Source organism: Mobula hypostoma, chromosome 8 (assembly GCF_963921235.1).
Source record: "Mobula hypostoma chromosome 8, sMobHyp1.1, whole genome shotgun sequence".
Lineage (NCBI taxonomy): Eukaryota > Metazoa > Chordata > Chondrichthyes > Myliobatiformes > Myliobatidae > Mobula > Mobula hypostoma.
The window spans coordinates 9,886,424-9,912,543 of NC_086104.1; the positions used below are offsets into that span (position 1 = coordinate 9,886,424).

The window sequence follows — 26,120 nt, forward strand, 5'->3', positions numbered from 1 at the left end:
GGTGCTTAAATCGCCCAAACCTCAGGTTGTTCCTCGCTCTCGGGCCTGGTCCACGCCACCTCAACTCGGCCCTTTCCAATTTGGCCTAGCGCTTAAATTGATCAAGCCTTGAGTTGTTTCCTCACTCTTGGCCCCGATGCCTCGCCTTGGTTCTGCTGATTCGAATCGGCTCCAAGTCTGATCCAGCGATGGCTTGTTCCCCGCTCTCGGGTCTGGGCCCCGCCACCTCAATTTATACCACATCGCAACCGTCCCACAACTTTGATACTTCAATACACACTGCAAAAAAGCCAGGTCATACAGGCAGTTCAAAAACCCACACTGAAAGGGAAGTTAGAGGCTGTTGACTGCAGTGACTGTTTACCAGAAAAAGTGTGATCTATAAAGTAGTTAGCAGTTTTCTTTGTTTTGTTTGCTACAGGCAAGTCGTCGCTGAGCTTCACCAGTGCCATCTAAAAGCTAGAACGCCGTCCACCTCCACCTCACTCCATCCCGATAAACCAAACCAACAGGCTGAACACCAAGTGAGAGACAGCGGCCGGATTTCAAGGGGACGCTTGGCCCGAGCTTTCAACATTTCCTGGTGCGACGATGGTGCGGGATCGTAGGAAAGTTGAGGCCCGGCCCATGTCGTCTGACCAGGATGCTGATTTGTGATGGGAAGGGCAACGCTGAAGAGAGCAAACAGTATTCCCCAGGCTTGCTGCACAATTAGTCGGCCGAGGGCCGTGTCGGATCCCCGGCCAGGGAGCAGACCCCGTGAGGGAACGGCACTTTAACCAGCAGCAGGCAATCGGACACCCAGCAGGGCTCGGTGGAGGGGGGGGGGCACAGGGGAGCCCCAGCAAGACTGCATCCAGAGCAGAACCGGCGGCGAGGGGGCACGCCGGCTGGCCAATGGGAGGAGGAGGCCCTGCTTGAGACCCCCGTCACCAGAGAGAGCCTACCACCGTTGTGCACCCCCCCCACCCCCACCATTCCTTCCCACCCCTCCCCCACCCACACTCCACCCCCGGCAAGATGGAGCCCAGACCGGTCGCTCTGGGCCCTGCCCAGCTGCAGGAACCTGGAGGAACTGGGCAAGGCAGCAGGGAATGGGCCCCCATTGCCAGCGAGCGGCCTAGGAGGCCGGCGGAGGCCACACAGAATTATTACCGGGCTCTTCCTTCCGAGGCTCCCCCGCCTCCTCCCCCTCCACTCCCTCACCCTGACCCTGCCCGCCGCCAGCACCTCCTGACCAGCCCCTACCATTACACCCAGCCCCCGTACCCGGCCTTCCCCAGGCAACCGACCTATCAGGTATCCGGTGAGGCTGAGGCAAGGGGCCCTGAGGGAGGGTCCTGGCAATTGAGCGTTCAGCCGGAGCTCGGCGGGTGTGGCGAGCCCTTCCTGGGCCCCCAGCCCGGCAAGAAGGTAGGGACCACCCCACCCTCTGCCACTGGTTACCGCCACCCACAGCTCGGTGCCCGGGAGGAGCGCAAGGCCCGTAAGCCAGGCCGGCACATCTGCCAGTACTGCGGGCGGGCCTGTGCCAAGCCTAGTGTTCTCAAGAAACACATCCGCTCGCACACGGGCGAGAGGCCGTACCCCTGCGGCCCTTGTGGTTTCTCCTTCAAGACCAAGAGCAACCTCTACAAACACCGCAAATCACACGCCCATGCTGTCAAGGCTGGCCTGGCCCCCGCAGTTTCGGCCGAGCCAGCTACCCTGCCCGGCGAAGATGCCGAGCCGCCGCCCTCCGACGGAGACGAGAGCACCGACACGGATGAGGAGGTGCGGCTGGGGAGCAGGCCTTCGACCCAGGATGAGGTGGAGGCCCCGGGGCGCGGCATGGGATTTATCCTCGGCGACGATGAGACGTACGCAAAGGCCAGGTCGGGGGGACCAATACTACCGGCCGAGGGAGAGCCCCTTCCCCATCCCATTCCCCCTCCCATGAAGGTCCCCATCCTCATTGTGCCCCGGGCCCAGGGAGCCGGCACCCAGTCCGAGGCTCCGCCCCCAGCCAAGGCCGAGCCAGCCTGCCACAGTCCCGGAGGGCTGGGCCGCAGCTACAGCGGGCAGCGGGCTGTCAAGCAGAAGCTCGCACTCAGGCTGAGTGAGAAGCGGGGTGGCCGGGACAGCGAGCAGTCGCTTCACCTGCTCAGCCCACACAGCAAGGGCAGCACCGACTCGGGCTACTTTTCACGCTCTGAGAGTGCTGAACAGCAGGCCAGCCCACCCGACACCGAGGCGGCCAAGTCCTACGCTGAAATCATCTTCGGCAAGTTTGCTCGCCTGGCTCCCAGGTCACTGGTGGTGAACGAGGCCTCCCTGGAGTCTCGGGTGGCGGCGGGGGCCAAAGAGGCAGGGCCCGATATTGAGAGGCTGATCGAGGAACACATCATGCGCCTCGTGGCCCATGAGGAGGTGCTGAGGGAGCCAGCTCTGCCTGACAGCGGGAAAAACCGGCCTTACTTCCTGCCCGGTGAGGGAGAAGGCAGAGATCTGTCCAGGTCCGACAAGGCCCAGTCCTGCTTGTTGGGTGTCCCTGGCGGAGACGGCTCCCAGCTCACCAGGAGCAACTCCATGCCCGTCACCACAGGCAGTGGCCTGGCCGTGCCCCAACTCCTGCGGGGTAGCCACTCCTTCGACGAGAGGCTCACCTCCTGCGATGGCGTCCTCCCGCCTGGCTCCCACCAGCGGCTGCTCAAGAGACAAATTGCCATTGAGCTGGTACCCGGACTGGAGGCGCCATCACCACCCGACGAGGCTGAGGCCACCCGCCCTCGCGGAAGGTCAGCTCCCGGGCCGGAGGAAGGAGAGGCCAGTGAGGCCGAGGCCCGGAGGGTAGTGCTGCCACGGGCTCAGGGACAGAATCCAGCCTTTGAATGCGAGGCCTGTGGCATCAAATACCAATTCTGGGACAACTTCGAGGCCCACCGCACCTTCTACTGTGCCCCCAAGCCCAGAGCTGGCCCAGAGATTACAGTATTCTCCCAGGCCTCGCCCCACAGGCCTGGTAGCCAGGGTCCTGACATCTTGCCCTTCCGCAAGCGCAGGAAAGAGAAGAGCGTGGGGGACGAAGAGGAAGTCACTGGCATCGGTGACGATGGCGGCAGCCCGTATGGTGGCTCCAGTACCTCATTGGCCTCCCTCTGTGACTCCAGGGCTGAGAGCCTGGAGCAGGAACCCGGATCCCGGGCCACTCCTCAGGCCTCGCAGACTCACAGGCCACAGACCCAGCCCAGTCAAGAAGAGTGGGATGTCCCAGGTCCTGACGAGGGCCCCGAAGCCTGGCCCCCCTCGCCCCAAGCCTGCCGCCGACCTGGCGGCAATGAGATCTCCGTCATCCAGCACACCAACTCCCTCAGCCGGCCCAGCTCCTTCGAACGCTCTGAATCCATGGAGGTGACTCCAGCCGGTGACGTCTCGCCCTCCGAGGTGCAAGACGGGCCACCAGCCGAGTTCTCTGAGGCCTCCATCGCCCTCCCACCGCCGGGCCTCGCTTCGACCTCAGGCCCATCCCCTCAGCCCAAGCTGGTGCGCCAGCGTAACATCCAGGTGCCTGAGATCCGGGTGACGGAGGAGCCTGACAGGCCCGAGCGAGAGCGGGAGAGGGAACGGGAGCCCCCAGCCAGGGAGCCCGAGCGGGTAGTCGAGGAGTTCCAGTGGCCACAGCGCAGTGAGACTTTGTGCCAGCTGCCTGCTGAGAAGCTGCCTCCCAAGAAGAAGAGGCTGCGGCTGGCTGAGCTCGAGTACTCGTCCGGCGACTCCTCCAGCCTTGATTCAGGGCCGCCGAGCCGTAGCCCCAGCCAGGAGAGCAACTGGTCTCATGGCTCTGGTCTCTCGCTGTCGCTGGAGCGCGAGGAGGCGGTGGGCACTGGGTCCAGGGCTGACTACCTGACGGTGCCCCCTACCGCTGGCTCGGCCGGGCCTCAGCTCAAGGAAATGAGGCGCTCAGCCTCGGAGCAGTCGCCCTGCCTGCCCTGCCTGGAGGGGGCAGAGACCCGCAGCAAGTCCTTTGACTATGGCAGCCTGTCGGCTTCCTCCAACTCCTCGTCTCCTCCACCTCCCATCCCGTCACCCTCCCAAGCCACAGAAAGGAGGAGGTGCTTTCTGGTGCGCCAGGCCACACTCGGCTTGGGCTCTGAGAGCCCACAGGGCCCCGAAGCACCCGAGACCATGCAGCTGTGCCAGGCCTACCCCCGGCTCCGTTCACCGTCGCCAGGGCGACGGTCACCCGGCTTCGAGGTCTGCACCCAGTTCCAGGCCAAGCTCCCCAACCACACCCATCCCTTCTTCCAGGGGGAAGCGCAGGCCTTCAAGGCCCACCCCTTCCGTGTCACAGTGTCCGATGCCATTGCCCCGGAGCCTGAGGCCTGGCCTTCTGAGGGGAAGCCTGGGGCCCGTCCTGGATCCTGGGGACGGCCAACCTCTCCCTGGGCCTCCCCTCAGCACTCGCCGAGCCGGGCGGGTGGGCCTGGCCCCACTCTGGCCTCCCTCCCCGTCATCGCCGCCGCTGCCGCCCCTCCACCCCAGTTGCTGGTCCCAGTCCGGATCCAGGCCCAGGTGCCCAGCTACGGCAGCGTCACCTATACCAGTGTTTGCCACTCGCCAGCTCCTGGCCGTCGCCGCCTCCAGCCTGCTGGCCTGACTCAGCGTGTGGAGTCGCCACCACCCACCCAGCGGACTCCGTTCCTGCCTTGGCGCTTGTCCTCATCCCTCTCCTCCTCCTCCTCTTCCTCCTCATTCTCTTCGTTGTCCGGGACTGGGCTGCCCGAGGGCGTCTCTCCGGCCACGGCCGCTGCCACTGCTGGTAGTAGCAGCAAGCGGGTCCTCTCTCCGGCCAGCAGCCTGGAGCTGGTGCTGGAGAACCAGCAGCAGAAGCGAGTGAAGGAAGAGAGGATCTGTGGCCAGATGATGGAGAAACTCAGCCTGAGGGAGTCCTCCCCCTCCTCCTCCCCCTCTCCCGCCTCCCCTTCCCCCTCCTCCTCCCCCTGCACCAAGCCCAGCAAGCCCCAGCTGGTGAGGCAGCGGTGTACCACTGAACTGAAGGAGGGAAGGACCTCCTCACCCTCCTCCTCGCAAGAGGCCCGGCCTGGTCCCGTCTCTGAGGTGGAGATGGCCACTGGGGAGAGTCCGCTGGTTCCGTCACCCGAGCCTCCCTCCTCCTCCTCCTCCTCCTCCGCTGCCCGCCGTTTCCCCGTCAAGATTGCAGTGCGGGCTCCTGGGACCTCCCCGCTGCCGGCTGAGGCCTCCGATTCATTGCCGTCCCAGCAACAGCACCTCCTCCCCTCTCCACCGCCGTTCCCCAGCCTGCGCAGCGCGGCCACCATCAGCTGGTGCTTCCTTAGCCACGCCCGGCCTAGTCACGCCCGTCACGCCACCCCTGGCTCCTCCGTCTACGCTGTCTGGTGCGTTGGCTCCTACAACCCCAACCCGCCTGGCACCCCCACTAAGGTGGCTCTCGCGCTGCTGTGCTCCAAGCAGAAGGCTCGGCCCGAAATTTACGTCACCGCGGCAGCCGGCTGGCCCAGCGCCGGCAAACTGGTGGCCTCCAGCAGCTGGAAGCAGCACCTGGCCCAGGTAAATGGCAGCCACAGTCGTTCAACCATGCTGGGGTGGGGGTCTGGCAGCAATCCCATCTGAGACACACACACACACACACACACACACACACATACAGAAACGCAACACACACCCAAGCACGCAAACACACACACACAAGCACACAAGCACGCAAACACACACACACACACACACACACACACACACACACACACACACACACACACACAAATGCCTGGGGGATAATTGCTGCTTTTATTTCCTTTTGTGTAGGTGAAATATTGGTAGATTATTGTCTGAAGGTTCAGAGTGACACATGGTGTGAAATGGAAGAATGTGGCATGTGGTCAGCAGGAGAAGAATGTTTTACAAATCACACGAAGCTCTTGATTGGTGCTCAGAGTGGTCTGGGTGCCAGTGCAAGTGGCTTCACGAAAGAATATTCCAAAGAAAATATAAAGAAATTTAATTCTGATAAAAGCAGTCAGAGACAGGGTGGTGGGAGGGTTACAGCAGAGTTCTACAGATCAATGAAAGGGCAGGCAGGTGCAGGGAGCCCTCTCTGCCTGTGCAAGGAGAATTTGTCCCTGACTGTTGGCCCACTGAACCAGGAAGGGTTAAAAACTGAACTGCTTCGGCAGAGAGAAATAACAAGGTGCCATCTGCCGTCCGCAGATTAAATGGTACGAATCCTCGCAGCAAGAGAGTGACAGAAACGGAAGGAAAACAGCAGCAAGTTTGGAAAAGGAGAGGGAGAAAATGGAGGCGTGTGCCACCAAAGACCACGGAACCAAGATTGAACCCACAAGAATTAAAATCTTCGACGGAGGGTAGGTATCCCAGGGATACCAACATCTTTGATGTGAAAATATTTCCAGACTATAAGCTTCTTTAAAAATTATTTTGTGCACCAGCTTTTTGGGTTCAACATTTCTCTGTCTGACACAGCTGTGGTTTGAATGGGGGACTGTAGATACCAGCTCCTGGTGATGTTCCGGTGTGTTTCTTCTATAGCCACAGTAATAGAATCATAGAAAAGTACAGCCCGGAAACAGGCCCTTCACCCATCTAGTCCTTTCTGAACCCATTTAAACTGCCTACTCCCATTGACCTGCCCTGGAACCATAGCCCTCCATACCCCTACCATCCATGTACCTGTCCAAATTTATCTTAAACATTGAAATCGAGCTCACATGTACTTGGCAGCGCGTTCCACACTCTCACCACCCTCTGAGTGAAGAAGTTTTCCCTCGTGTTCCCCTTGTCACCTTTCACCCTTAACCCTTGACCTATTCAACCGAAGTGGGAGAAGCCTGCTTGCATTTACCCAATCTCAGTCTTCTGCGTTCTTAATCTTTCCTTACAATCAGGTCCTCCAGACCTGGCAGAGAAATAGAGAAACACACACAAGGTGCTGGAGGAGCTCCGCAGGCCAGGCGGCATCGGCCCGAAACGTCGACAATATGCTGCCTGGACTGCTGAGTTTTTCCAGCATTTTGTGTGTGGTGCTTGGATTTTCAGCATCTGCAGATGTTCGCTTGTTTGTGAGAGAAATAGAGAAGACAGTTCCCTTTTCTCAGGTGTCCGAAGGTGATGTGAGGGGCACAGTAGGAAAAGAATTGGTGCAGGGAGCCGGGTTTCAGATTTGTGGGTCCATCCCTCATGCTTTTCTGAACCCCTCGGCCTTCGGCCTCCTACACTCCAGGGAAAACAGTCCCAGTCTGCCCAGCCTCCTCATATAGTTCAAACCTTTCCATCCTTGTGAATCTTTTACAGACATTCACCATTGTGGATGTGTTTTTTAAAATTTTATTTAAAGATACAGGCCCTTTCAGCCCAACAAGCTGCACTGCCCAGCTCCTAGTTCATCCTAACCTAATCACGGAACAATTTACAGTGACCAACTAACCTGCTAACCAGTACGTCTTTGGACTGTGGGAGGAAACCCTCAGGCTCACGGGAAGAACGTACAAAGTTTCTTATAAAGGATGTTGGGGCTGAACACAAAGCAGTCAAAGCTATTTGCTCCCTGACTGAAGATTCTCGCCAGCCAGTCAGTTTGCCAAACCCAACAGATTCTGCGGTTTGCTGGAAATCCAGAGTAACACACACAAAATGCTACAGGAACCCAGCAGGTCAGGTAGCATCTATGGAGAGGAATAAACAGTTGATGTTTCGGGCTGGGATCCTTCATCGGGACTGGAATGGAAGGAGGAAGAAGCCAGAATAAGAAAGGGGAGGGAATAGGCAGTAGAAGCTGGAATGTGGTAGCTGGATCAGATGAGGGGAGTGCATGTGGGTGGTGTGGTAACTTCTACTTTGAAAGAGGCACACTCGACAACTTCATGCCCAAAGAAACAACTTTATCTCGAACATCAAAACCGATATGTATATACAGAGGCTTTCACAACCCGTACAGCTTGGCAGGAACACTATATACAAAGCACACTGGAAGTAAAAAGAATGGAAGTAACCCCACCCCCATTATCCTAATTAGTATTAACTTACTTTTAATAATGCTCACATTACCACAGGTGGGATAAGGGGGAATGAAGAAAGGAAGTGGGAGGGCAAGGTGGAAGAGGTAATGGGCTGAAAAAGAAGGAATATTAATTTTCCTCTCAGGTTTGTAGCCCTTTAATAATTTTGGCCTGTCCCCTATGACACTCAACAATCTGTTTTCCCCTCAGAATTATCAATAACTTTGTAATAAAGGTGAGGAATCCTGATGTAGTTCAGACCGGATGAAGAGTCTTGGCTAGAAACATTGACTGTCCATAGGTGCTGAGTTTCTCCAGCATTCTGTGTGGGATATTCCACAGGGCCCTCAAAATGGTGGCAGGAAGTACTTTCTTTTCAAACAGGGCATGGAATGGCTCTGGTTGTTGTAGGTAGTGGATGACGTTGGCTGCTACATCAATATACGGTATCTTGACGTGCAGCTCCGATGAGAATCATCAGGTATTCCTATTTAGGACTACGGCAGCTGAAACCCGCAGTCTCAGTTGTGGGTACTTCAACAAACACCATTGTTTTAAGGCTTTTCAATAAAATTGCATTCAACATCATTAAGACCAAGGAATTGATTGTGGACTTCAGGAAGGAGAACTCAAAGGATCCCACACCAGTCCTCAGAAGGATCAGCGGTGGAAAGGTTGAACACCTTCAAGTTCATGGGTGTCAACATCTCCGAAGATCTACCCTGGTCCTAATGTATTGATGCAATTACAAGGTGTCTATATTTCATTACGAGTTTGAGGGGATTTGGTATGTCACTAAAGACACTCACGCATTTCTACAGATGTACCGTGGAGAGCATTCTAACCGGCTGCATCACCATCTGGTGTAGAGGGGCCACTGCACAGGATTGAAAAAAGCCGCAGACAGTTCTAAACTGTTCCTCCTCCATCACAGGCACGAGGACTAGCTTCCCCAATATCGAGGACACCTTCAAAGAGTGATGCCTCAAAAAGGCGGCATCGATCATTAAGGACCCCTATCACCCAGTACCTGCCATCTTCTCATTGTTGCCATCAAGGAGGAGGTACAGGAGCCTGAAGACATTCACTTAACAATTTAGGAACAGCTTATTCCCCTCAGCCATCAGATTTCTGAATGAACAGTGCACCCATGTACGCTACCTCACTATTTTCTTTATTTTTTGTTCTCAGTTGCACAACTTATTTAATTTAAGTATTTATATCTTTTTATTATCATGTTTTATTCTATTATTATGTATTGCACTGTTCCGCTCCTGCAAAACAAATTTCATGACATATGCCATTGATGGTAAACCTGATTCTGGTTATATGTTACAACTGGCTCTAGTAGTTGTCAGAAGTAGTTGGTACTGGATGCTATGGGTAATGTGTAGGTCTGGTTGCCATGGGTGCTGGATGGTATTGGTTCCTGTGGGTAATTTATTGGTCTGGTTGCCATGGGTATTGGATGGCACTGGTTACTATGGTATGGAATGACACTGGCTGCTGTTGGCACTGATGAGGCCTGGTTGATATGGGCATTCAAAGGGATTGGTTGCTATGGGTTCTGAATAGCATTGGTTGCTATGGAAACTGAATGGCATTGGTTGCTTTGGGTACTGAATGAAAATGGTTGCTGTAGATGGTGAAGAGTACTGGTTGCTATGTTACTGCATGGCATTGGTTGCTATGGGTACTGGTTGCTATGGGCTCTGAAGGGTGCTTGGAGTGCACCCTTCAGAACCCATAGCTGAAGGGTACAGAATGCATCTGCTTGCTATCAGTTTTAAGGGCCCCAGTTGCTGTAGGTAACAGATAGTTTTGGTTGCTATGGGTACTGAGCATTGCTGTGGGCACATACATACTGTTGAATAAGTAATGGGAATGATGACTATCTGTTCATAAGCAGGAAGGTGGTCAACCTGTTTCACTCTGAGCTGGGGACAGGCTCTGTGACTGTGTCTTTGGGAAGGAGAGCACTCTTGGAACCAGGATGGTTTTGGTGGAATGCTCCCTATGGAAAATCACCAAAGTTCCCTGGATCTGAGGGAATGGATATTGAACTTGGGTGTTAACCAGAACGAGGGAGAGGCAGGATACCCCTGAATGAACCTTTTCGTCCACCAATGCCTCTGCCAGCTCTTTAAAATCAGAATCAGGGTTAATATCACTGGCACATGTCATGAAATTTGTTGTTTTTGTAGCAGCAGTAAATTAAAAAGTATAAATTACAATAAGAAATATAATTACGTTAACTACGTACTGCAAAAGAGAGCAGAAGAAAACAGTAAGGTAGTGTTTGTTGTCTATTCCGAAATCTGATGGCAGAGGGGAAGAAGCTGTCCTAAAATGTTGATTAGTTTAGATTAGATTCAACTTTATTGTCATTGTGCCAAGTACAGATACAAAGCTAATAAAATGCAGTTAGCATCTAACCAGAAATGCAAAGAATAGTGTTACTTACAAAATAACTGCATTATTTTTATTTACTAATTGTCAAATGTACCAAGATACAGTGACTAAATTTGCTTTGCTTGCCATCCATACAGACCATTATAAACATAAGTACATTGAGGTAGTACAAAGTGAAAAACAATTACAGAATGTAGAATATCAAAGAAACACGCAAAATGCTGGAGGAACTCAGCATGTCAGACAGCATCTATGGAGAGGAATAAACAGTCAACGATTCTGGCCAAGATCCTTCATCAGGGCTGGAAGGGAAGGGGGAAAAAACTGTAAGGTGCGAGGAGGGAAATATTCTGGCCTCTGGCTGCTTATTCTGGCTTCTACCCTCTTTCTTTCCAGAGCAACAAACACAAAATGCTGGTGAAACTTAGCTCAAGTGGAAGACCCCTTTCATTTCCAGTCCTGTCGAAGGGTGTCAGTCCAAGTCATTCCCCTCCATAGATGCTGCCTGATCTGCTCATTTCCTCCAGCATTTTATGTGTTGCTCTCGATGTCCAGCATCTGCAGAATAGTTAAAGAGAAAGATCTGTGCAGGGAGACAAATAAGCTGCAAGATTGGAAAATCAAAACTGCATCTTTATTGTGTAGGAGGTTTTCCTTAAGAGTCCAATATCAGTGGGATAGAAACTGTCCTGGAGCAGGGTCTCAAGATTTTGTATTCTTGCCCAAGGAGAGAGGAGAGAAGAATGTCTGGAATGGGAGGAGTCCTTGATTATGTTGGCTTCTTTACCAAGGCGGCGAGAAGTGCAGACAGAGTCCATGGAGGGGAGGCTGAGCTGTGTCCACAACTCTCTGCAGTTTCTTGCAGGAACCTTAAAGGGGTTGCAGACAGGGGGCCATGTGGGGGGAAAAGGCCGGTTATGAAAAGGCTATCTCGCTGTCCGTCTGATCTCCGGAGCCACTTGAGAACCAAAGATGTGATGGGGAGCTCTCCACCTTCAATTTCTGTCTCCCTACTAGGGAGAGGGTCCCTCAATGAGAATGGGAAAAAGAAGCTGCCTCACTAATGTGAATGTGCAAGATGGAAAGAGAAAGATTTGCTTCAAGCATCCAATTAAAAATTGGTAATACAGAAGTGATCTTTTATTTATAGTCTGGGATCTTAATAAAGGATGGCATTTATTAGAATCTGGAGCTGTACTGAATGGAAGCTGCCCCTTAGGTCCAACTGAGCAATACTAACTATCTTGTGTCCTCAAGATGGCTACCTATTAGTGAGCATTTGGCTGACATGCCTCAAAAAATACTGGTTGTTCTATCATTTTCCCTTTCCCCGGGGAAAAGTCTATGACTATCCATCCTGTCTAAACCTCTCATAAATCTGGAGCGAAGAAGGTTGAGGGGTGACTCCAGGTTAAACAAAATCAGCGTTATTATCACCTAATTCTGCATTGTTACCATTTTACCTTGGGCTACCTCGATGCATTGTGTAATGATTTGATCTGTGTCAACAGTAGGCAAGACCAACAGGCTTATTATCTCTGACATATGCCGTGAAGTTTGTTGTTTTGTGGCACGGTGCAATGAAATACCTGTTAAAAACTACGTTACAGTAAGAAATATAAAAAATAAATAAATTCAAAAAGAGAGGGAAAAGTGAGGTAGTGTTCATGGATTCATTGTCCACTCAGAAATCTGATGGTGGAGGGGAAGAAGATGTTCCTGAAACGTTGAGTGTGTGGCTTCAGGCTCCTGTGCCTCCTCCTTCATAGCAGCAATGAGAAGAGGGCATGTCCTGTGAGTCCTTAAAGATGGGTGCTGCCCTTTTGAGGCTTCGCCTGTTGAAGATGTCCTCATTGCTGTGGAGGCTGGTGCCCATGCTGAATTTGCAACTTCCTGCAGCTTTTTCCGATCCTGTGCACCGTCCCCTCCGTACCAGACAGTGATGCAACCAGGTAGAATGCACTTCACAGTACATCTGTAGAAATTTGTGAGAGTCTTTGGTGAAATCATGCCTTCCTTGTAATTGCATCGATATATTAGGACCAAGGTAGATCTTCAGAGATGTTGACCTTCAGGAACTTGAAACTGCTGATCCCTCGATGAGGACTGGTGCGTGTTCCCTCGATTTCCCCTTCCGTTGCTTGTGGGCAGTGCAGCTGGTTGGGTTGGAATGGCCTGATCTGTGCTGCATCTCCAAAAAAATAATAGATACGTAGATACGAAAAATAATAAACAAATAAATGATTGATGGATTTGTTGAAATGAGTACTATTTGGCTCCGTCATGGGCGCTAGCCTCCCCAGCACCTCAGAGATTTTCAAAAGACGATGCCTCAGAAAGGAGGCATCCATCGTTAAGATCCTCCATCACTCAGACATGCCCTCTTCTCGTTTCTACAATCAGAAGGATGGTCCAGGAGCATGTAGACTCACACACAACATTTTAGGAACAGCTTCTTCCGCTCCACCATCAGATTTCTGAGCAATCTATGTATCTGGCTCAACCGCTTCCTCCGACAGCTCATTCCAAATACCCGTCGTCCTCTGTGTGGAGAAGTTTCCTCTCTCTTCCCTTTCAGATCTTTCACCACTTGCTTTACAGCTATCTTCTCTATTTTTTGTATCTTTCCCTGGGGGCGGGGGGTGGCGGGAGTGACAGTCTCAGACATCCCACCCTGCAAAAACTCATTTCAGGGAGGTAGCACCATCAATTTGCGGGAGACTCCTGGAACTTCCGGGAGAGGTGGGATGTCTGCAATAGAGTAGCTCCCTATCAGCCAGCCAGCTAGTTTAAATAACGTTAGCTATGCTAATGAACCAATGACACCTGTTAAACTCACCTCAACACGTCTTTTACAGTCTTAACCCACCATGGGCAATAGAAAAGTCACTGTTGCAAACAGTGCAGCGAGCAACACTGTCATTATTTTTGACCCCTATTAGGCAGGGGTACACTTTAGGGTAGTCTGGGGTGACATACGTTTTATATTTTCTTTTTTGGGACACTCTGCCATGGTGCACGCTCTCTCTCTCTCGTGGTCATTCTTGCGTTCTCTCTCTCTCTCTCGTTGCGCACGTGCGCTCTCTCTCTCTCTCTCTGTCTCTCTGTCTCTCTCTCTCTCTCCCTCTCTCTCTCTGTCTCTCTCTCTCGTGGTCACTCTCACATTCTCTTTTGCTTTCTCTCTCTCGCTCTCAAAAAAATTGATTTCTGTGATATTGTGTATAATTTGCGGGCATCAGGGAGCCGCTATTAATATGCGGGAGACTCCCGGAACTTCCGGGAGAGGTGGGACGTCTGCAATCTGCCTAATCTGTAACTAAATATTAATGAGTAAATAGATAAATGGAAGTTTCTTTTTCTCTTTGCAGCTACAAGTCGAATGAAGATTACGTTTACGTGAGGGGACGAGGCAGAGGGAAGTATATCTGTGAGGAATGTGGAATTCGGTGTAAAAAGCCAAGCATGCTGAAGAAACACATCCGTACACACACAGACCACCGGCCGTTCATGTGCAAGTTCTGTAACTTCGCCTTCAAAACTAAAGGTAAATTTTTGCACCAAGAGTATCTGTCACTTGTGGAGAAGATATTGTTCAATAGTTGCATACTGTGTTATAAATAAATATGTCAAAGGACAGTAAACTCGGCCAGCCCCATATGGGCGCGAGCCTCCCCAGTACCTAGGAGATTTTCGAAAGACGATGCCTCAGAAAGGAGGCATCCATCATTAAGGTCCTCCATCACTCAGGACACACCCTGTTCCCATTACTACCATCAGGGAGGAGGTATAGGAGCATGAAGACACAAGCTCTACATTTTAAGAACATATTTTTTCCCCTTTGCCAGCAGATTTCCAAGCAGTCCATGTACCCATGAACACTCCCTCAATTTTATTGCTCTCTTTTTGCACTATTTGTTTTTTCATCTATTTCTTATTGTAATTTGATCTACAAACGATTGTATATGCTTTGCACGGTACTGCTGCACAAAGCAACAAATTTCACAACATAAACGCGGGATTCTACAGGAAGTATAGAATAACGCATGAAAAAATTCTGGAGCAACTCTGCAAGTCAAGCTCCATCCATGGAGAAGAACAAGCAGTCAATGTTTTGGGCCAAGAGCCTTCATTAGGACAGAATATGTAACAGTGGTCATAAGAAACACACACAAAATGATGGAGGATCTTAGCAGGCCGGGTACCGTCTACGGAAAGGAGTAAATATTAGACGTTTCTGGCCCAGACCCTTCATCAGGGCTGGAGAAAAAAAAGTCAGAGATAGAAGTTGGCTCCTCGAGATTCTAAATATATGAATGATTTTTTAGATAAGTTAGACTTCCCTCAGATTTCACAGGATATGTCTTCTTTATTAGATACTTCCATTACAATGGATGAGATTAAGAATGTTATTTTTTCTATGAATCTGGGGAAAGCTCCTGGCCCTGATGGGTTTACCGTTGAATTTTATAAATGTTTTGCTTCTTTATTGATTCCTTGGCTTTGTAGGGTTTTTGAGGCTTCTTTGAAACTTGGTAAACTTCCTGAATCTTTTAATAGAGCATCAATTTCTCTAATACTAAAGAAGGATAAAGACCCTGCTCAATGTGCATCTTATAGACCAATATCTTTATTAAATGTTGATTCTAAAGTTTTTTCTAAGTTATTAGCAAATAGACTAGAAAAAGTACTTCCTTCTATTATTTCGGAAGACCAAACGGGTTTTATTAAAGGTCGTTACTCTTTTTATAATATTCGTACATTGTTAAATATCGTTTATACTCCCTCACAAAATGTTCCTGAGTGTGTTATTTCTTTAGATGCAGAGAAAGCTTTTGATAGAGTAGAATGGCCTTATTTATTTAAGGTGCTTGAAATGTTTAATTTTAGCTTGAAATTTATATCCTGGATTAAACTGTTATATCATTCCCCTGTAGCCTCGGTTCGTACTAACTCTTTAAACTCACCTTTTTTTCCTCTCTTTCGTGGTACTCGACAAGGCTGTCCTCTTAGTCCCCTATTATTTGATATTGCATTAGAACCTCTTGCAATTGCTATTCGAGAATCTTCAAATATTACTGGGATAACTCGGGGATTAAAGTCCCATAAATTATCACTCTATGCTGATGATTTACTTTTATATATTTCTAATCCTGAGAAATCCATTCCTGCTGTTTTAGAGTTATTAGCACAATTTGGTCTTTTCTCAGGTTATAAATTAAATCTTAGTAAGAGTGAACTTTTTCCGATTAATAAACATCTTCCCTTATATTATAAATTTCCATTTAAATTGATTAATAATTATTTTTCATATCTTGGGATTAAAATTACTTGTAAATACAAAGATTTATTTAAGACTAACTTTTTACCATTAATAGACCATATTACTCAACTTTCATCTAAATGGTTTCCCTTATATTTAACTTTGATTGGTCGTATTAATGCAGTTAAGATGTTTTTTTTGCCAAAATTTTTATATGTGTTTCAGGCATTACCAATTTTCGTTCCAAAATCTTTCTTTGATAAAGTTGACTTTAAAATTTCTTCATTTATTTGGCAGAATAAGAATCCGAGACTGGGTAAAATACATTTACAGAAAGCTAAGAGAGATGGAGGTTTAGCATTACCTAACTTTAGATTTTATTATTGGGCTATTAATATTCGACATATGAAATTTTGGTTACTTGACCAGGACATACTATCTATTCCTAAATGGGTAGCATTGGAATTACAATCTGTTCAGGGTTATACACTTGGTTCTATTTTAGGCTCCTCTCTCCCTTTTGATTCGAAACGTCTTAAGCAGGTCTCTAACCCGATAGTTAAATATGCTTTGCGCATTTGGTTTCAATTCAGAAAATTTTTTGATCTTAATCAATTCGGGTTAGCGATTCCTATTTTAGGTAACATATTTTTTCCTCCCTCTTTTACGGATCGCGCTTTTCAAACTTGGAAGACTAAGGGTATTTTACGGTTTTTGGATTTATTTTTAGATGGTTCCCTTATGTCTTTTGAACAATTATCTAATAAATATAACTTATCAAGAATACATTTTTTTAGATATTTACAAGTTAGAAATTTCCTAAGTACTATACTTTCTTCCTTTCCAATGCTTCCTCCTACATATATTTTAGATTCGATAATTAACCTCAATCCATGTCAGAAAGGTGCATCGGCTATGATTTATAATATTATTATGAAACTTAGGAAAGCTCCATTTGATAAGATTAGGGTAGATTGGGAACAGGAATTGGGGCTTACCATTTCTGTGGATGATTGGGGGCAGATTTTACAATTAGTTAATACTTCCTCTATTTGTGCTAAACATTCCCTAATTCAATTTAAAGTGGTTCATAGAGCACATATGTCCAAAGATAAGTTAGCGTGTTTTTACTCGCATATTAATCCTTTCTGTGATAGATGTTCGGGGCAGATAGCCTCTTTAACTCATATGTTTTGGTCTTGCCCTACTTTGGAAACTTTTTGGAGAGATATTTTCAATATTATTTCTAAGGTATTAAATATAGATATCTCTCCTCACCCTATTACTGCTATCTTTGGACTACCTAAAATTTCTAGTAATCTTTCCCCTTCAGCCCGTAGAATGATTGCATTTCTTACTTTAATGGCGAAAAGATGTATTTTACAACATTGGAAAGAGCTTAATGCTCCAACTACCTTTTTTTGGTTTTCTCAGACGATTTTATGTTTGAATCTGGAGAAAATTAGAAGTAACCTTTATGATTCTTCATTTAAATTTGAACAGATTTGGGGACCTTTTATTCGATATTTTCATTGAATGTAATATTTACCCTTCTTGTTTTTTTTTTCACTGTTTTTAATGGAGGTCGGGATTGAGGACGTGATTTTAAGTTTAACTCTGTTTGGTTTCAAGTTAGCCCATTGCTTTGCCTTGCTTTTAGTTCGTTGCACGGTGGGTTTTTTTTTGGGGTTTTTTTTTTTCTTTTTTTTTCTATTGATATATATAAAATTTAGTATACTATTATGTTATCTTGGTTTCTTATGTTTAAATTACATTGTAGTATTTTTTTTGGTATTGATATCTTTTGGAATTTTATTATACTTTAACATTGTATTAATGTTTATATGGCTTACCTTTTTTGTATACTTACTCAATAAAAAGATTTAAAAAGAAAAGAAAGAGATAGAAGTTGGGGGGAGGGGAAGAAGAAACACAAAGTGAAACTGGCGGGGGGGAGTGGAGTGGTGTAGGGGTGAAGTAAAGAGCTGGGAAGTTGGTGAAAAAGATAAAGGGCTGGAGAAGGGGGAATCTAATATGAGAGGACAGAAGACCATGGAAGAAAGAAAATGGGAAGGAGCACCAGAGGGAGGTGATGAACAAGTAAGAAGATAAAGTGAGAGAGGGAAATGAGAATGGGGAATGGTGAAGGGAGGGGAGCATCACTGGAAGTTCGAGAAATCGATATTCATGCCATCAAGTTGGAGGCTACCCAGACAGAATATAAGATGCTGCTCCTCCAACCTGAGTATGGCCTCATTGTGACAGCAGAGGAGGCCATGGACTGACATATGGGAATGGGAAGTGGAATTAAAATGGGTGGCCACTGGGAGATCCCACTTTTTCTGGCAGACAGAACTTAGGTGCTTGGCGAAGTGGTCTCCCATTCTATGTCGGATTCTGAAATAGTTCAAGAGGACTAGTTAATTGCAAGTATCAGTGCCTCTTTAGGAAGGGAGGGAGGCAAAAGAAAGGAAATTATGGGCCAGTTAGCCTGATTCCAGTGGTTGGGAAGATATTAAGAGTCCATTATTAATAATGAAGTTACAGGCTATTTGGAGGCACATGATAAAATAGGCCAAAGTCAGCATGGATTCCTAAAGGAATCTTGCCTGACAATCTGTGCAACTTATTTGAGGAAATAACAAGTAGGATAGACAAACATATGTCAGTGGATGTTGTGTACTTGGATTTTCAGAACACCTTTGACAAGGTGCCACAGATGAGGCTCCTTAACAAGATAAGAGCCCATGGTATTACAGGAAAGATACTAGCACTGATGGAAGATTGGCTGACCAGCAGGAGGCAAAGAGTGGGAATAAAGGGGCCATTTCTGGTTGACTGCCAGTGATGGTGGTGTTCTGCTGAGGCTATTGTTGGGACCGCTTCGTTTCACAATTTCTCTCAATAATGTGGATGACAGAATTGATGGTATTGTGGCCAAGTTTGCAGACAATATGAAGATAGGTGGAGCGACAAGTAGTGTTGAGGAAGCAGGGCGTATGCAGAATGGTTTTGGAGAATGGGTAAAGAAGTGGCAGGTGGAATATAATGTAGGTAGTTGTCTGGTCATGCACTTTGCTAGAAGGAATAAAGGTGTAGACTATTTTCCGAATGGAGAGAAAATAAAAAACTCAGAGGTGCAAAGGGACTTGGGAGTCCTTGTGCAGGATCCCCTAATGGTTAACTTGTGAGTTGAGTTGGTGGTAAGGAAGGCAAATACAAGTCATTAGGTATATTTAAAGCAGAGGTTGATAGGTTCTTGATTAGTCAAGGAGAAGGCAGGAGTGTTGGGTTGAGAGGGAAAGTAAATCAGTCCTGGTGGGATGGTGGAGCAGACTATATGGGCCAAATGCCCTAAATCTCCTCCTAATTCTTATGATCTATGCTATGTATGTGGGCACGTGGCCAAGTGGTTAAGGCATTCGACTAGCGATCTGAAGGTCGTGAGTTCGAGCCCCAGCCGAGGCAGCGTGTTGTGTCCTTGAGCAAGGTACCTAACTACACAGTGCTCTGCGACGACACCGGTGCCAAGCTGTATTGGCCCTTGCCCTTCCCTTGGACTACATTGGTGCCATGGAGAGGGGAGACTTGCAGCATGGGCAACTGCCGGTCTTCCATACAACCTTGCCCAGGCCTGTGCCCTGGAGAGTGACTTTCCAGGCGCAGATCCATGGACTCGCAAGACTAACGGATGCCTTATATGCTATTCACCATTCACTAGACAAATCAGACCCCTCCTGTCCAGCTGTGGGTCTCACCTTTGCCTCATCAACCCCCTGCGAAACTACTGGGCAGCAATAAAAGCAAGTCAATATTGATACCCAAGAAGCTGCCTAAGAAGAAGACTTCTTCCCACAATCCAAAGAAAGCAAAAACATTTGTATCTCTTCATCTGAATTATTCCTCGCCTTTGTGGGGATTAACAACAGGGAAGACAGCACTTCAGCCAGCTCAGTTTATGCCGACACATTCACACTAATCCTACATTAAATGCCATTTTAGAGTCACAAAGTCATACTGCATGGAAACAGGCCCTTCGGCCCAACTGATCCATACTGTCACTGGCACAGAGGCATAGCAATTAGCACAACGGCTTACAGCCCAGCAATCAGGGTTCAATTCCTGCCTCTCTCTCTCAGGAGTTTATCTGTTCTCCCCTTGACTACATGGATTTCCTCCGGGTGCTCCAGTTTCCTCCCACATTCCACAGACGTCTGGGTTAGTGCAATTAAGTTGCGGGCATGCTATGTTGGCAACGGAAGCATGATGACACTTGCGGGCTGCCCCGGCTCATCTTCGGTCTGTGTTGGTTATTGATGCAAATGATGTGTTTTACTGTGTGTTTCGATGTACATGTAACAAATAAGGCTAATAAATTTACTTATGGGTTTACAGTGCCCTCCCAAGTTTGTCCTATTTGCCTGCATTTGGCCCATGACATTCTCAACCTTTCACATCCGTGCACCTATCCAAATGTCTTTTAAAAGTCATTCTTAAAAACAAAACTGGGTTAAAATGAGCCCGTGATGTATTGGGCTGAGTCCAAAACCTCTGCAGTTCCTTAAGCTTCTGTGCATTTGGATTCCCGTACCTGACAATGATGCACCCAGCGTGGATTCTTAGAACAATACATCTAGAGAAGTTTGTTGGACTCTTTGTTAATCTAAGACAGTAAAGACTCTGGTCCTCCCCCCTTGCGATGACGTCTTTGTGCGGAACTCGGGACAGATCATCTGATATGTTAAGGTCCAGAAATTTGAATTTGCAATAATGACTAAATAGGAATGAAAAGATGTATGTCAGCGTCTGTCACCAAGGACCCCCACCATCCAGGCCATGCTCTCTTCTCGCTGCTGCCACCGGGAAGGAGATGCAGGAGCCTCAGCCCTCACACCACTAGGTTCAGGTACAGTTATTGCCCTACAGCCATTAGGCTCCTGAACGGGAGTGGATGCTCACCTCAACTCTGAACTGATTCCACAAACTAGAGACTCATTTTTAAGGACTCTGCAACTCACGTTCTTGATATTTATTGTTTATTTGTTTTTTTTCCCCTTATTTGTCTTTTCACATTGATGGTTCATCTATCCCTGTCACATGTGGTTTTTCATTGATTTCTGGTGTGTTACTTTGTTTTGACTGAATGCCCACAAGAAAATGAATCTCAGGGTTGTATATGGCAACATATATGTACTTTGTTAATAGATTTACCTTGAACTTTGGCCTTTTAAATGTTAAAAACACGGAAACTCATTCATATCTGTAAGCCGGGCACTTGTAACCCAGCGGATCGTGTCCTTAAACCCTGGTGCAGCACAGGGGGTATGTCAGTTACGTCAGGGCACTGCTCTTACACACTTCATTAGCTACCTCTTGCACCTTTTTGTGATCTTCTGCGGTAGCCCACCACTTCAAGATTTGACGTGTTGTGCACTCAGAAATACTCTTCTGCACACCACTGTTGTAACGCGCAGTTATTTGAATTACTGTCACCTTTAAACAGTCTGGCCATTCTCCTCTGACCTCCCTCTTTAACAAGGAACAGAACAGCAGCTTTGGATTTTTTGTATTTTGTTTTTCACACCATTCTCTGTAAACTCCAGAGACTGTTGTGTGTGAAAATCTCAGGAGATCAGCAGTTTCTGAGAGACTCAAACCACCCATCTGGCATAAACAATCATTCCACAGTCAAAGTCACTGAGATCACACTTCTTCCCCATTCTGATGTTTGGTCTGACCAACAACTGAACCTCTTGACCACGACTGCATGCTTTTATGCATTGAGTTGCTGCCGTATGATTGGCTGATGAGATATTTGCATTAACGAGCAGGTGTACAGGTGTACCTAATAAAGTGGCCACTGAGTGTAGAAGGATGTTAGTGATCAAGCTGGACATGCCAGAGATGAGCGGGAAACTTTTTTTTCCAGCAGACACAGCCAACATTCCTTCAGTTAATGAGCGTGTTCGGGGGTGGGGAAGAGGAACAGTTTAACTGGCCTGAAGTTGCTGATTGTGGAATTCAGCCTTGTGCCAAATGGATTCTGTGTCCATCGTGTGAGATGACAAACTCTCTCAAAGCAATTCATTGTACACTGACTTTCTCTGAAAGGCCTGCACAGTCAGCTTCATTCCCAGATGGATTTTCTTTGTATACGTAAACTGAACTGAAGTAAATTAGAATATTATTGTCACATGAGAGGTGTAGATCGAGTGGACAGCCAGAGACTCTTTCCCAAGGCGGAAATGGCTAATACGTGGGGGCATAATTTTAAGGTGATTGGAAGAAAGTTATAGGGATAGGTTTTCTTTAACACAGAGAGTAGTGAGTGCATGGAATGCACTGCCGGGGGTGGTGGTTGAGGCTGATACATTAAGGACATTTAAGAGAATCTTAGATAGGCACGTGGATGATAGAAAAAAAATGAGGGATATGTAGGCGGGAAGGGTTTGTTTGATCTTGGAGTAATTTAAAGTGTCAATTCAAGTGAAGGAATAGATTGAGTGGATAGCCAGAGACATTTCTCCAGGGCAGAAATGGCTAATACAAGGGGGCATATTTTTACAGTGATAGTTGAAAGTAGAGGGAGAGGTTTTATTACAGAGAGAGTGGTCGGTGTGTGGAATGTGCTGCCAGGGGTGGAGGTAGAGGCAGGTACATTAGGGACAATTGAGGGACTCCTAGATAGGCACATGGTTGATAGAAAACTGGAGGGTTGTGTGAGAGGGTATGGAGTAAGTTTGAAAGGTTGGTTCAAGTGAAGGAAACCCTGTAGGATCTCAGCAGGTCAGCAGCATCCACGGGAAGGTAGAAACAGTGTGAGTCCTGATGAAGGGTCTCGGACAGTGGACAGCCTTTTCCCTGAGAGGAAAGCATGAGGGGGACGGTAGAGATAGATTTTTTTACATAGAGGTTGGTGGGTTCCAATGGTGAAGGTAGAGGCAGATACATGGGACATGTGCAAATGGCTGTAGCTTTGGTGGGGGGGGGGGATTCTTGGTCAGTATGGACCAGGTTATTTGTTTCTATGACCCTAATTATCCTTTGATACCTCATGATCTCATTATAGGAACCATGAGAAGATGCAAAAGAAGTTCACCAGGATGTTGCCTGGATTAGAGGACATGCACCATTAGGAGAGATTGCACAAACTTGGGTTGTTTTTCTGTTTTTCTGGGGTGGTGATGATTAAGAGGAGACCTGATAAATGTATAGGATTATGAGAGGCATCGATTGAGCAGACAAACAGTATCTTTTTCTCCTGGGTTGAAAGGTCGAATAGCAGATGCAATGCATTTAAGACGAGAGGGGATTCAAAGGAGAGGCGCAGGGCAAGCTTTTACTCGGGGAGCAGTGGGTGCCTGGGTAGCAGTGGGGTCAAATATGCCAGCTGCATTGAGTAGGCTGTTGGACACAGGGATGTGCAGGAAATGGAAGTTCATCACATTGTGCAGGCAGAAGGGATTAATTGATTACTAAATGTAATTGATTACATACGCTGTTGTCTGAAGGGCCTGTTCCTGCACTGTGCTGTTGCAAGAGGCACAGAAGCCCACACCTCCAGCATCAGGAGCAGTCATTGCCCCACAACCAGCATGGATAACTTCACTCACCACAACTCTGAAATGATCCCACAACCTATGGGCTCACTTTCAAGGACTCTTTGCAATTCATGTCAGTGTAGTATATGATAATGTATAACACACAAAGTGCAGGAGGAACTCAGCGGGTGAAGCAGCAAGCACAGAAAGGAATAAAGAGTCGACGTTTTGGGCCGAGACCCTTCATCAGGACTCACACTCTGTCTACCTTCCCGTGGATGCTGCTGACCTGCTGAGATCCTACAGGGTTTTATTTAGAGATACAGGTCCGGACAGTCCCTTCCAGCCCTTCGAGCTGCACCGCCCAGCAACCCCCGACAACCCCGATTTCACCCCAGCCTAATCACCGGACAATTTACAGTGACCAGTTAACCTTCCCTGTGCGTTTTTGGATTGTGGGAGGAAACCAGAGCAGGCCACGCATTCCACAGGGAGGACGTACAGAGGACATGTCCGCTCTCTGACGCCCCTCACTGTAATAGCATCACACTCACTGCTGTACCACCATGGTGCCTCACGGTGCTTGTGTGTGTCTCTCTAGATTTCCAGCAACTGCAAAATCTCTTGTATATATGTTCAAAGGACTAGATAGGGTGGATGTCGAGAGGATGATCCCTATGGTGGGGGTATCCAGAACTAAAGGATACAGCCTCAAATCTGAGGGGTGACCTTTTAGAACAGAGGTAAGGAGGAATTCTTTTAGCCAGAGAGTAGTAAATCTGTGGAATGCTCTGCCACAGACTGCGGTGCAGGCCAAGTCCATGCGTATATTTAAGGCGGAAGTTGATAGTTTCCTGATCGGTCAGGGCATCTCAGGATATGGCAAGAAAGCAGGTGTATGGGGTTGAGTGGAATCTGGGATCAGCCATGATGGAATGGCGGAGCAGACTCGATGGGCTGAATGGCCCAATTCTGCTCCTATTTCGTGTGGTCTTATGTCATCTGCAAACCTTGGTAGTAATGGTACTTTGAACTTTATGTCCTATAGTTAACCCTGTGTTTTCGATTCCTCTGTCTAGGAAACTTAACAAAACACATGAAATCGAAGGCTCACACCAAGAAGTGTTTGGAACTGGGTATAACGATAACATGCATGTACAGCACCGACACAGAGGAGACAGGCAAGTAATGACAAATTTCCTTGTTGCTCTGGACAGAACCCATTCAGCCTGTCGAAACTGGTGTAGTCGTTGTGGGGAAACATCCAAGATGTCCTCTCCTTTTACCTACAACCCTGCCACTTCATTTCAAATATTAATCCCAATCGGAATGCAAATTTCCATCTTGCAATGGGTTTCAATACTCAGTGTGATGATCTACATTGATGATGCTGTCGGGTTCTATGTTCGAAAATGCCAGAAGAACTCAGCAAGTCTGTTAGCATCTATGGATTCCGATTCTCATTCCCATTCCGACATATTGGTTCATGGCCTCCTTGCTCTGTGCTTAACAGCTGCTGTGTCTAGGGCTTGAGAGGGCTGGTAGTCTGGGGCCTGATCACGGACTCAGGAGCTGGGTAGTGTATTCACTAGCCAAAGCTTGGTGGTGCATTGCTGTGAACAGTGGTGGCGAGAATGAGAGTGCGGAGCATCATTTGAAAATGCAGGACAATAGTTTTGGGGTCCCAGCCAGTGAGCTTGGGATTTAGAACATAGAACATAGAATAGCACAGCACAGTACAGGCCCTTCGGCCCACAATGTTGTGCCGACCCTCAAACCCTGCCTCCCATATAAGCCCCCACCTTAGATTCCTCCATATACCTGTCTAGTAGTCTCTTAAACTTCACTAGTGTATCTGCCTCCACCACTGACTCAGGCAGTGCATTCCACGCACCAACCGCTCTCTGAGTAAAAAATCTTCCTCTAATATCCCCCTTGAACTTCCCACCCCTTACCTTAAAGCCATGTCCTCTTGTATTGAGCAGTGGTGCCCTGGGGAAGAGGCGCTGGCTATCCACTCTATCTATTCCTCTTATTATCTTGTACACCTCTATCATGTCTCGTCTCATCCTCCTTCTCTCCAAAGAGTAAAGCCCTAGCTCCCTTAATCTCTGATCATAATCCATACTTTCTAAACCAGGCAACATCCTGGTAAATCTCCTCTGTACCCTTTCCAATGCTTCCACATCCTTCCTATAGTGAGGTGACCAGAACTGGACACAATACTCCAAGTGTGGCCGAACCAGAGTTTTACAGAGCTGCATCATTACCTCGTGACTCTTAAACTCTATCCCTCGACTTATGAAAGCTAACACCCCATAAGCTTTCTTAACTACCCTTATCCACCTGTGAGGCAACTTTCAGCGATCTGTGGACATGTACCCCCAGATCCCTCTGCTCCTCCACACTACCAAGTATCCTGCCATTTACTTTGTACTCTGCCTTGGAGTTTGTCCTTCCAAAGTGTACCACCTCACACTTCTCCGGGTTGAACTCCATCTGCCACTTCTCAGCCCACTTCTGCATCCTATCAATGTCTCTCTGCAATCTTTGACAATCCTCTACACTATCTACAACACCACCAACCTTTGTGTCGTCTGCAAACTTGCCAACCCACCCTTCTACCCCCACATCCAGGTCGTTAATAAAAATCACGAAAAGTAGAGGTCCCAGAACAGATCCTTGTGGGACACCACTAGTCACAATCCTCCAATCTGAATGTACTCCCTCCTCCACCACCACCCTCTGCCTTCTGCAGGCAAGCCAATTCTGAATCCACCTGGCCAAACTTCCCTGGATCCCATGCCTTCTAACTTTCTGAATAAGCCTACCATGTGGAACCTTGTCAAATGCCTTACTAAAATCCATAAAGATCAC

The 26,120-nt window shown here is 47.9% G+C and overlaps 1 protein-coding gene across 7 annotated transcripts in view; it reads left to right on the plus strand.

The window, feature by feature from the left end:
* Nucleotides 1-26,120, plus strand: part of hivep2a (HIVEP zinc finger 2a) — a 283,035-nt gene that overhangs the window by 246,883 nt on the left and 10,032 nt on the right. For all 7 annotated transcript variants that reach the window (XM_063055449.1, XM_063055451.1, XM_063055450.1 and 4 more), the window contains 4 exons: nucleotides 422-5,568; nucleotides 6,226-6,380; nucleotides 13,811-13,986; nucleotides 24,323-24,424. In XM_063055449.1, the coding sequence (XP_062911519.1) occupies nucleotides 1,021-5,568; nucleotides 6,226-6,380; nucleotides 13,811-13,986; nucleotides 24,323-24,424 (4,981 nt within the window). In that variant the 5' untranslated portion in view covers nucleotides 422-1,020. The remainder of the gene's footprint in view (nucleotides 1-421; nucleotides 5,569-6,225; nucleotides 6,381-13,810; nucleotides 13,987-24,322; nucleotides 24,425-26,120) is intronic.